Genomic DNA, 12,741 nt, shown 5'->3' with positions numbered 1-12,741 from the left:
GACTACATGACAACGTTGGATCTAAAAGACGCGTATTTCCATATACCGATACATCCCTCGCACAGGAAATACCTAAGGTTCGTATTCGAAGGAATACATTACCAATTCAAAGTGTTGCCATTCGGAATAACGACAGCACCAAGAGTCTTTACAAAATGTCTAGCAGTAGTAGCTGCACATATCAGGAGGCAGCAAATACACGTGTTCCCGTACCTAGACGATTGGTTAATCAAAACCAACTCGCTAACAAAGTGTTTACACCACACAGATTATGTTATACAAACCCTTTACAAACTGGGTTTCTCCATCAACTATGCAAAGTCACACCTTTTGCCGTGTCAAACACAGCAATACTTAGGAGCGACAATCAACACAACAAAAGGGATAGCCACTCCAAGTCCACAAAGGGTTCAAAATTTTCACAAGGTGATACAAGCTATGTATCCAACACAAAAGATACACGCAAAGATGGTCTTAAAACTCCTAGGCATGATGTCCTCATGCATAGCCATTGTCCCAAACGCAAGATTGCACATGCGGCCCTTACAACAGTGCCTAGCATCACAATAGTCACATGCACAGGGTCACCTTCTAGATCTGGTGTTGATAGACCGCCAAACATACATCTTGCTTCTATGGTGGAACAGTACAAATTTAAACAAAGGGCGGCATTTCCAAGACCCAGTGCCACAATACGTGATAACAACAGATGCTTCCATGACAGGGTGGGGAGCACACCTCAATCAACACAGCATCCAAGGACAATGGGACGTACATCAAAGAAAATTCTCCAGTGCAAAGACATGCAAAGTTGATTGCATTGTTTTGATTCAGCCATCAGCAAGTGAAATGTTCCTGCCTTCCTTTATTGTTTCAACCATTTCTTCAGCCATTTTAGGTGTTATGACCCAGCTGCACCAGCCTCTTTTGTCTCGATTCTCCAGGTCAATTAAATGCATTGTACTATTAACTAGAATAGGTTGTCCATCTCCTCATGAGCTTCTCACTTCTGATTTTTATCGATCTTGGCTCTCCTTTTTCTATCAAGGTGAACTATGTCGAAGACTAATAACGCCCATCCAATCGGTTAGACCAGAAGCAGTAGGATCATGAGTTGTCATGCCCTCCGTACTCCCACATTTAATTAAGTATTAAACTTATGTGCAAGTCTTTGCCTCTAAATGTTCTTCCACTGTTAGATCAGAATGAATACTGGACCTTCTTAGTATGACACTGAAAACCCAAAAGCCTGATCAAGTCTTTACACCTAAGCTCTCTTCTCCCATGGCGCATCTCTACGCATTTAAACTCCGACCGCTGCATCTTCCCCGTCTTTTCGGACGTTGACACTTCTGTCCTGGCTGCCACTCCAGACCCTTTTCAACACACCCAAAAATGACTGGTTCATGGAGTGATTGATATTTCATTGTAAGTACCTCCAACTAGATTTATTACTTTCATCCTTGATGGGTCTTGTATGCTACTTCAGCAATGTATGATTTGCTGTTTCTGAGAACTTGGCTGTTTAAAATTGTGTAATTATTTATTGTTTAGTTTTCTTTCTGTCCAGGATCTCCATTGATAGTCATAAACATGGAATAATCTTGCCCATGTGCCTGGATCCCGGAGCACTTTTCCACAGTATGTCTTAAGTGTAGACGTTCGCCTTTCTTCAGGAAGGCCTGTAGAAACACTTAAGATAAGGACACTTTGCAGCCTACGAGGAAGGCTCTAATGGCCAGATTCTTCTGATTATACTTAAAATAGGGTAAAGAAACCCACATGCATGCATGTATGTTTAAAGCCAACTACTTTTGTAGGCAGCTTAAATCTTTCACAAATCTTTTTTTGTAAAAGTAGAAAGATGAAGAATAAGAGGACACTGTAGCCTCTAGGCTGCAATTATGCGAGTGTGAAAACAGAAGGCCCCGGAGGCCACCAGTATCCCATCATGTCCAGCAGCTATCAGTTGCTTCAGTTCTTTTTTTTTTATTTTTTTTTATTTTATTTATTTATTATTATTTTTTTATTATTTTTTTTCCCCGGCACCTGGCGACAGGTTCCTGGCTCACTAAGCTTGACCTTTTTGGCTTTATTCTCTTCGAAAATCTGAAGTAGAAATGTCTGACAGCTGCTTCATTTGACGGTTTTAAACTGCCCCTTGAATTTCCTGTCCTTTTTTGGACAGGAATTTGTGGTATTTAGTGAAATAAAATGCCATCTTTATTTGACCAGTGTCCTTCTTGTGGGAGAAAAAAGGCCAAGTTAAACCCCCACGACATCTGCATCACTGAGCTACGTGAGAGCCAATTTTCGGACAAATGCCAGCTCTGCAGGATGTTTCCCAGGTGTACCCTGAGGGAAAGGGAGAAAATTCGACTTCATGGCGTGGAAGAGCAAAGCAGGCATAGTGTGAAGGTTGGTCATCAGGAGAGCAAGGAGAGGGTCAGTCCTGTAACACGGCTCTTCCACCTTCCTCTGAGGACTCCAGGTATGAAAAAGTCCAAAAAGAGGAGTTCAGTCCAGAAACTACGTTGTTCCAGGTCGATGTTGAGAGGATAGATGTTGAAACAAGGTGCAACACCAACTTGTTCTCGGTCGATGTCAACGTCAAAGAGGAGGCGCAGATCGAGAGGTTTCAACATCGAAGTACAGAAGGATTTAGAACGTCAAAGGAAAAGTCCACGCAATGACGTAGGAGAAGGTAGACTCACCAACATTGTTGGACACTCCATAACCACGGGTTTCTTCAGTGGATGATGTCACTACATTCCAGGAGGACCTGGTGAGAGGAGTTGCAAAATTGAATATCCCAATGTTTGGCCCCCACCCTCCACATCGGTTATATTTGAGACGCTTTACCACCTATCAGCATCAAGGCCTCTCCTTCCTCTGGTTCTGGGTCTGTTGGAACCAGCAATGGATCTGTTCCTCACTCCAGCTTCAGCCAAAGCAGTTACATCAAGGCTACAGAAGAAATACAGGCCTCTAGAGCAGGATTCCCTTTTTCTCACATCCAACCCACCTCCAGATTCTGTAGTCATCTTAGCGGCTAAGAAACATCACTCTGACTGCTTCTTCTGCTGTACTGCTGAACAAGGAGAGTAAGAAGCTGCACTCCATGGCCTGCAAGGTATCTGGCATAGCTGCTACCACTATGAAGGCAGCTAGTGCATCAGCTCTTCTGGGCAGGTATAACAGAGCCTTATGGAACTTACATACATTTGCTGACTCCCTACCCAGAGACAAATGGGAGGACTTGCTTGAGTTTTTCAACAAGGCGATGATGGTCTTCAGGCAGATCATCAGTGCTGCAACTGATTCATCCTTGCTAACGACACACTAGAAATGTCATGGGGTGGTGTTGCTCTGACATTCATTGCTTCTTCTCACAGTCGTCAAGCATGAATCACAACAAAGGATCCTTAATCTGCCATTCCCTTGATCCACATTCTGACAGTCACACAGACGATGAGATGGCCCGCATGAAACCAGAAATTGAGACCCTTTTTTTTTTTTTGGGGGGGGGGCATTGAAAGAAAAAAGGAACAACAAAGGTCCTACAAGCCCTACCAGCAGCGTACTTTTTCTTCAGAGGGTTCAAACCCCTCACTGGTACCAAGGTCAACAGCAATGTCAACAGCAGAGGCCTTACCAGTAACAACGGCAGCAACCTGGAGGGAGAGCTACTCAACAGCCTGTTGAGGGAGGGAAACCTAAAGCAGGCACCAAGCCATGAGTCTTTCCTTCCCTCTCATCTGTTACCCACTCTGGTAGAAGAGAAGTATTTCTCATTTTCTGACAGTGTCAATCCATCACAAACGACGCCTGGGTAATAAATATTGTTTGGAATGGGTATTGTTTCAGGTTCTCCAGCCCTCCACCTAATATACCACCAAAATTGTCCAATCAACATCTCAACAAACAACGAGAAATGGGATTTTATTCTGGTAAAGAAGGAAGGACCCATAAACTAGTTCAGACCCATTCTCGATTTGAAATTGGCCAACAAGTGGATTCGATGAGAAAAATTTTGAATGCTGGAATTGCATCAGATCTACCTCTAGTTACACCAATGAGACTGGCTCTGCACCTTCGACCGTCAAGATGCGTACTTTCATATACCAGTAGCATAAAAGCATTGCAAATTTGAGGTTTGTTGTGGGGACAAATCATTACCTGTATAAAGTGCTTCCGTTTGGCCTCATATCAGCCCCCAGACCTTTCTCCAAGTGCATGGCAGTGGTAGCTCACCACCTTAGGAAGCATTGAGTTTTCATCTTCACCTACACAATTGGCTCATCAAGGCATTGACTCCTCAGGAAGCCTGTCTGTATTACCAGGACAAGAGATCTCGTCGGATTAGGGCTACATATCAATCACAGCAAGTCAATGCCTACTCCTTTCAGACACTGCATTATTTGTGGACCTCCATCGACCCCAGTCAAGCTAGAGTGTGACCATCGGAGGAGAGACTGTTCTCAGTCAGTCTGAAATGTCGATCTCTCATGAAAGCCTCTCACCCCATAGTAAGGACAATGCCCTCTCTTCATATCATTCCAGCTCCGAATGCCCATCTCCACATGCATCCTCTTCGAGAATGTCCCGACGATCAGAGGGACCAACTCACGGGCAATTGGGAGGAGAGGATCACACTCTCCACTCATGCAATACAGTCTCTGAAATGGTGGTGCACTTCAACGAATCTTCAAGGGATGCAATTTCATCTGGATGTCCCTTTCCAGACCATAATAACAGATGCCTCGTTACTAGGATTGGGAGCATACATGGATCACCTTCAAATCCAAAGAACATGCCACTTTGATGAGCAATGTCCCCATAGTTTAAATTTGCAAAGTGGCTACATGGAGGTATGTTCACACGTTTACTAAACATTATTGCTTGGACTCTGATGCAAGAGTGAAGGCTTTACTAGGGCAGGTCTCCTCTGGAATATTTGCGTAATGTGATCCGCTGATCGTACCTCTGTCCTTTCCACTGCTCTTGTTAGGGATGGACCTGCTACTCTCTTTAGTGCTTCTGACTATCAGTGGAGGTCCCCTGAGAGAGAAGGAATGATTTTTTATGTTTAATTTGAGTTCTCTCTCAGGGAAATCTACATTAGTCATAAACAACCCTCCTGTCTCCCTGGTGGAGATGATAGAGGTGATTATTGGACCTATTGGCACTACCATATTTCGTCAGAAAGAACTAAATCAACTGCCACCTACTGGGCATGATGTGATACTGGTGGTCTCTGGGTCTTTAAAGGCACAGACTCTGTTTTTACACTCACATAATGGCAACCTATAGGGCTACACTGTCCTTCTAACCTTCATCTTTCTACTTTTCCAGAAAGGGTTTGTGAAAGAGATTTAAGCTGTCTACAAAAGTATTTGACTTTAAATATAGGTGTATATGGGTTTCTTTACACGTTTGTAAGTATAATCTAAGGAATTTGGCCTTCCTTATAGGCTACATAATGTTCTTATCTTAAGTGTTTCTACAGGACTTCCTAAAAAAAAAAAAGCTAACATCTGCACTTAAGACATACTATGGAAAAGTGCTCTGGGATCCCCACACATGGGTGGGACTATTCAGTGCTTATAACTTCAGTCGAGATTACCCTGAAGAGAACTGGAATTACAGGTAAGAAACCATTAATTCTCTCTTATTTCAGTTTGTATAATGTCTTAATTTTTGTGTGCCCTGTGCTATGAAGGAACACAGCATCTGCTTTTTTATGTTGCGAAATGCGTTGGCAAGCAGGTTCGGCGGATTTAAATGGGTTCAAATTCATTCATTATTTTCTATGGTTTGTGAGCGTGTAAACCTGAAACTATCCACTATTTATGCATCTGCACTTTTTTCTGCAGTGGACTGACAGCAGGTCTTGCAGCACATTATTTTTTGTAGATATTAACTATGTACTATTGTATATTTATATTTTTATTTTACTGAAGTGCTTTAGATAAGATGGCTAAATTTGGCATCACATTTTCTACCATGTTCATCATTTTGTGGTTTATACCTTAATTTCTATATTTTAATTTTGTTGGGCCATCTATAATTTTTTTACTAGAGAGAGTGCCATGTAACCTGTGCTCCAGATTCCTTTGCTTCGGACCCAGAAAAGCAAACAACTGTGAGCGTTGGCTTTCTTCTTACTGAGTAAGTGTAGTAAATTCTCTTTAACACACTGTTGCTGCATAACTGTATATATATTTTTTTAAATATAGTTTATATGTATTACATAGCTGGCTAGCAGCAAACCGTACCATTTTCAAACATGCAGTCCCTTGGAGGTTACCATACCTGCATTCTTATCCAGTCACAGGGGGTTGTAAATGGCAGCCTATAGCCAACTAATATTTGTAGGAAGATGGTCCTTTATGTGGTATGTGAATACTATGTAAAGCGTTCAGAGGTTTACCAGCCGGTGGACAGGGCCTGCTATACAATCCTAAAGTGCTCTATTTAAGGGTTGTGTGGTTGAGCAGCGTCAGGTGCCCAATGTGTCCTATGGAGGTGGGTGGTGGCAGAAGGAGGCTGCAGGCTCTGACCAGGAGGCCAGTCTGGCTGAACCAACACCAGGACTCAGGCCTCACGATGCTCAGGCACAGGTAGACACCTTTGGTTGTCTTCTCCATGGCTCAGGGGTGACTGGTGCACAGGTGTCCTAAAGTATCCGTTTTTTTTTTAACTGGAGCAGTTGCGGTAGAAGGGGGGCTGTGTGCATTGGCTACACGCGCCGTCAGGTAGTTCAGGAGGGGTGAAACCACAATGTACTCTGACTCTGGAAGGCTGGGGAACTTTGTTGGCACTTGTGGTGCACATAAACGTCAGGTGCAGTAGTGACTTCAGGTGTTGGGTTTTGGCTGTTTCAGAAGCTTTAAAGTCCATTCTTTTAGGGGCTGTTGGAGACCAGGTTTGTTGTTCACAGGAGGTCTTGAGTCTTTATTGAAGGCAGGCAGTCCTCCTGGGTTTCTGGTGTCACAGCTGCAGGACGAGTCGACTTTGCTGCAGATTTTGATGAGGGATGCAGACAGGCCGGTTGGTTTGGTACCAGGTCAGCTGCTTCTTTGCTTCCCATCTGCTGTCCTTGGTCCTCTTAGGTCATCAGGATCTGCTTCTCCGGTGCCAAGCCCTCCCCTAAATACGGAATTTAGGAGTGTGTAGGGTGGTAGCCAACTGGTTACTGACCCTTGGGGTCACTACGCCCCCTATATGACCACTTCCTCTGGGAAGTGGGCATAACCCTGTCCCAGAATTCTGAAGTATGCCATCACAAAGATGGATACTTCTGAAAACTCATGTCCACCTTGCAGTAGCCCACCTTAGGGGTGGCACACCTACCTGACTAGCTAATTTTCCCACTTGTCCAGGTGCTGAATGAGCAATGGACGGTGGCCGGGGAGTGGCTTCCTCTCATGTGAGGGCAGCCAGATTCCCTTTTAAAAGTCAGCAGCCCTTTGAGGCTTGCCGCCTTAGGAAGGCTAATCTACTGGTCACCCTGTGGGAGGGAGTGTTACACCCTCTTCCTGGACAGGTTTTTGTTCTGGGCCTCCTGAGAGCAGGAGGCTCTCACCCTAGGGGGCCAGAATGGTGCCTCGGGTGGCAGGCTGGCAGAAAATGGTCAGCGAGAACACCAGAGGCTGGGAGGATTTCAGGTGTCACCTCTAAGGTGCCCTCTGGGTGCAGGTATTGGTAAATCCAGCACTAACATCAGTGTGGGTTTGCCAATACGAGATGTTTGATACCAAATATCACTATTTTCAGTGAAGTCATCATGTAGCTGGGGAACTCGTATTGATCAGCGTCCAGCACTTGTATTTAAAACCAGGCAAAAAGTGTCAAAGTGTCTGTGTGTGGTGCTGCATCAAAAATCCAGTTCTCTACAATATTATTTATCCGGTTGTTTTGTGATTCTCTGGAAATGGGCATTTTGCAGTGCAACCTTATTAGTGCATAAGAAACATAGTAAAATGGCAGGCATGTCAGAACATTTGTATATGCTATTTGCAGCCTCCGTGTTTGTACATTAGTCCCTTGCTCATGCCTTTCACAGAATTATATTTGGCAATGTTATAAAGTTGAGAAGCTATTTGCAAACTCTTGGTGAACATCCAAAGATTCCCAAATGTGTGGGTGTTTTATGGCAGTATGGATTCTTTCGATGGAAATGCCTACTTTCAATACTCTAAACATATATATTTTTTTAAATGGGGTGATTCTGCTTTCAATGCATTTTCTGCGTTTGTAAATGCACTTTGTGAATGTAGAATTACACATTTTGCTTGTTTAAATAGGGATTTTTGGGTTCCACAAATCTGTTCTATGCGCACCGAATTTCCACTTCAAGGCGGCAAAACATGTTTCAATTATGTTCATTATGTCTGCCTCTTCTCTTATAAATAAGGTTAGTATATTTGTTCTATTACCTTTCACTTTCAACTCCAAATATGCCTCTTTCTCTCCTCAGTTTCTGTATGCTGTCTCATACGCTCCAGTCCCATAACTTCACTTTGAAATTCCATTCTCTCCCTGACCTGCTTCCTATCACACCAGCTTCCTCTCTCGGTTCCTCCCCATTGTCTTTTCTTTCCACCTCTCTGGGTAACCAATTTATACTTTTCAACCTCTGTTGCCCCATTTTGCCCCTTTGCACTTTTCTCTCTCTCCTTACTGTCTCTTGTAAAGAAATGGCTCCCTGTTGCAGTTACCCCCCACTTTTTGCCTGATACTGATGCTGACTTAACTGAGAAGTGTGCTGGGACCCTGCTAACCAGGCCCCAGCACCAGTGTTCTTTCACCTAAAATGTACCACTGTCTCCACAATTGGCACAACCCTGGCACCCAGGTAAGTCCCTTGTAATTGGTACCCCTGGTACCAAGGGCCTTGATGCCAGGGAAGGTCTCTAAGGGATGCAGCATGTCTTATGCCACCCTAGGGACCCCTCACTCAGCACAGACACACTGCTTGCCAGCTTGTGTGTGCTGGTGGGGAGAAAATGACTAAGTCGACATGGCACTCCCCTCAGGGTGCCATGCAAACCTCACACTGCCTGTGGCATAGGTAAGTCACCCCTCTAGTAGGCCTCACAGCCCTAAGGCAGGGTGCACTATACCACAGGTGAGGGCATATGTGCATGAGCACTATGCCCCTACAGTGTCTAAGCAAAACCTTAGACATTGTAAGTGCAGGGTAGCCATAAGAGTATATGGTCTGGGAGTCTGTCAAACACGGACTCCACAGCACCATAATGGCTACACTGAATACTGGGAAGTTTAGTATCAAACTTCTCAGAATAATAAACCCACACTGATGCCAGTGTTGGATTTATTAAAAAATGCACACAGAGTGCATCTTAGAGATGCACCCTGTATTTTACCCAATTGTTCAGTGCAGGACTGACTGGTCTGTGCCAGCCTGCTGCTGAGAGACAAGTTTCTGACCCCATGTGGTGAGAGCCTTTGTGCTCTCGGAGGACAGAAACAAAGCCTGCTCCGGGTGGAGGTGCTTCACACCTCCCCCCTGCGGGAATTGTAACACCTAGAAGTGAGCTTCAAAGGCTCATGCTTCGTGTTACAATGCCCCAGGGCACTCCAGCTAGTGGAGATGCCCGCCCCCTGGACCCAGCCCCCACTTTTGGCAGCAAGTCCAGGAGAGATAATGAGAAAAACAAGGAGGAGTCACTGGCCAGTCAGGACAGCCCCTAAGGTGTCCTGAGCTGAGGTGACTCTGACTTTTAGAAATCCTCCATCTTGTAGAAGGAGGATTCCCCCAATAGGAATAGGGATGTGCCCCCCTCCCCTCAGGGAGGAGGCACAAAGAGGGTGTACCCACCCTCAAGGACAGTAGCCATTGGCTACTGCCCTCCCAGACCTAAACACACCCCTAAATTTAGTATTTAAGGGCTCCCCTGAACCTAAGAATTTAGATTCCTGCAACTTACAAGAAGAAGAGGACTGCTGAGCTGAAAACCCCTGCAGAAGAAGAAAGAAGACACCAACTGCTTTGGCCCCAGTCCTACCGGCCTGCCTTCTAAAGAAACCTGCTCCAGCGACGCTTTCCCCAGGACCAGCGACCTCTGAATCCTCAGAGGACTGCCCTGCTTCAAGAAAGACTAGAAACTCCCGAGGACAGCGGCCCTGTTCCACAAAGACTGCAACTTTGTTTCAGAGGAGCAGATTTAAAGACCCCTGCAATCCCCGCAAGAAGCGTGAGACTTGCAACACTGCACCCGGAGACCCCTACTCGACTGGTGGAGAAACAAAGCTACAGGGAGGACCCTCCGGCGACTCTGAGACTGTGAGTAACCAAAGTTGTCCCCCCTGAGCCCCCAAAGCGACACCTGCAGAGGGAATCCCCAGGCTCCCCCTGACCACGACTGCCTGACTCTAAAATCCCGACGGCTGGAAAAGACCCAGCACCTGAAGGATCGGAACTCCAGTGCAGAAGTGACCCCCGGAGGCCCTCTCCCTTGCCCAGGTGGTGGCTACCCCGAGGAGCCCCCCCCTTGCCTGCCTGCATCGCTGAAGAGACCCCTTGGTCTCCCATTGAAACCTGTTGAAAACCCGACGCGTGTTTGCACACTGCACCCGGCCGCCCCAGTGCCGCTGAGGGTGTACTTTTTGTGTGAGCTTGTGTCCCCAACGGTGCCCTACAAAACCCCCCTGGTCTGCCCTCCGAAGACGCGGGTACTTACCTGCTGGCAGACTGGAACCGGGGCACCCCCTTCTCTCCATTGAAGCCTATGAGTTTTGGGCACCACTTTGAACTCTGCACCTGACTTGCCCTAAGCTGCTGGTTTGGTAACTTTGGGGTTGCTCTGAACCCCCAACGGTGGGCTACCTTGGACCCCAATTTGAACCCCGTAGGTGGTTTACTTACCTGCAAGAACTAACATTACTTTACCTCCCCCAGGAACTCTGAAAATTGCACTAAGTGTCCACTTTTAAAACAGCTAAATGTGTTTTATGTAAAAAGTATATATGCTATTGTGATTGTTCAAAGTTCCTAGAGTACTTACCTGCAATACCTTTCAAATGAGATATTACATGTAGAATTTGAACCTGTGGTTCTTAAAATAAACTAAGAAAATATATTTTTCTATAACAAAAACCTATTGGCCTGGATTTGTCTCTGAGTGTGTGTTCCTCATTTATTGCCTGTGTGTATGTACAACAAATGCTTAACACTACTCCTTTGATAAGCCTACTGCTCGACCACACTACCACAAAATAGAGCATTAGTATTATCTCTTTTTGCCACTATCTTACCTCTAAGGGGAACCCTTGGACTCCGTGCATACTATTCCTTACTTTGAAATAGTGCATACAGAGACAACTTCCTATATTGGTGGATCAGCGGTGGGGTACAAGACTTTGCATTTGCTGGACTTCTCAGCCAATACCTGATCACACGACAAATTCCACAAATTGTCATTAGAAATTGATTATTGCAATTTGAACTATTTTTCTAAATTCTTAAAAGTCCTGCTAGGGCCTTGTGTTAGTCCCTGTTAGCATTCTTTTTAGAGTTTAAAAGTTTTGTGAAAGTTTGAATTAGAACCTAGAGCTAGTTTTAGATTCTTAAAAAGTATTCCAACTTTTAGAAACATAATGTCTAGTGCAGAGATGAATGTGGAGGAACTCGACCTCACACCTTACCTCCATCTTAAGATGAGGGAGCTAAGGTCACTCTGCAAAATAAAGAAAATTACAATGGGCCCCAGACCTTCCAAACTACAGCTCCAGGAGCTTTTGGCAGAGTTTGAAAAAGCCAACCCCTCTGAGGATGGCAACACAGAGGATGAAGATAGTGACTTGGAGGAGAATTCCCCCCCTTCAGTCCTACTTAGGTAGAACAGGGCTGCTCAAGCCCTGACTCCAAATATACTAGTCAGAGATGCTGTTTCCCTCACAGGAGGGACCAGCACATCTGAAATCACTGAGGATAACTCCAGTGAAGAGGACATCCAGTTAGCCAGGATGGCCAAAAGATTGGCTTTGGAAAGACAGATCCTAGCCATAGAAAGGGAAAGACAAGAGATGGGCCTAGGTCCCATCAATGGTGGCAGCAACATAACTAGGGTCAGAGATTCTCCTGACATGTTAAAAATCCCTAAAGGGATTGTGACTAAATATGAAGATGGTGATGACATCACCAAATGGTTCACAGCTTTTGAGAGGGCTTGTGTAACCAGCAAAGTAAGCAAATCTCACTGGGGTGCTCTCCTTTGGGAAATATTCACTGGAAAGTGTAGGGATAGACTCCTCACACTCTCTGGAAAAGATGCAGAATCTTATGACCTCCATGAAGGGAACCCTGATTGAGGGCTTTGGATTCTCCACTGAGGAGTATAGGATTAGATTCAGGGGGGCTAAAAAATCCTCGAGCCAGACCTGGGTTGATTTTGTAGACTACTCAGTGAAAACACTGGATGGTTGGGTAACTGGAAATGAAGTGCATGACTATGTTGGGCTTTATAATTTGTTTATGAAAGAACACATTTTAAGTAACTGCTTCAATGAAAAGTTGCATCAGTATCTGGTAGACCTAGGACAAATTTCTCCCCAAGAATTGGGAAAGAAGGCGGACCATTGGGTCAAGACTAGGGTAACCAAAACTTCCACTGGGGTGACCAAAAGAAAGGGGTTACAAAGACTCCCCAGGAGAAAGTGGGTGACACTAGAAACAAAGAAAAAGATTCCTCTGTAGGCCCCCAAAAACCAGAA

The 12,741-nt window shown here is 45.1% G+C and overlaps 1 protein-coding gene across 4 annotated transcripts in view; it reads left to right on the top strand.

The window, feature by feature from the left end:
- PITRM1 (pitrilysin metallopeptidase 1) overlaps nt 1-12,741 on the top strand; it is a 392,977-nt gene that overhangs the window by 62,543 nt on the left and 317,693 nt on the right. For all 4 annotated transcript variants that reach the window (XM_069211204.1, XM_069211202.1, XM_069211206.1 and 1 more), the window contains exon 9: nt 6,083-6,171. In XM_069211204.1, coding sequence (XP_069067305.1) covers nt 6,083-6,171 — 89 coding nt within the window. The remainder of the gene's footprint in view (nt 1-6,082; nt 6,172-12,741) is intronic.

The sequence above is a fragment of the Pleurodeles waltl genome, chromosome 10, assembly GCF_031143425.1.
Source record: "Pleurodeles waltl isolate 20211129_DDA chromosome 10, aPleWal1.hap1.20221129, whole genome shotgun sequence".
Lineage (NCBI taxonomy): Eukaryota > Metazoa > Chordata > Amphibia > Caudata > Salamandridae > Pleurodeles > Pleurodeles waltl.
Note: the sequence above shows the minus strand (reverse complement) of the source record. Positions and strands in the feature narration are given on the sequence as shown.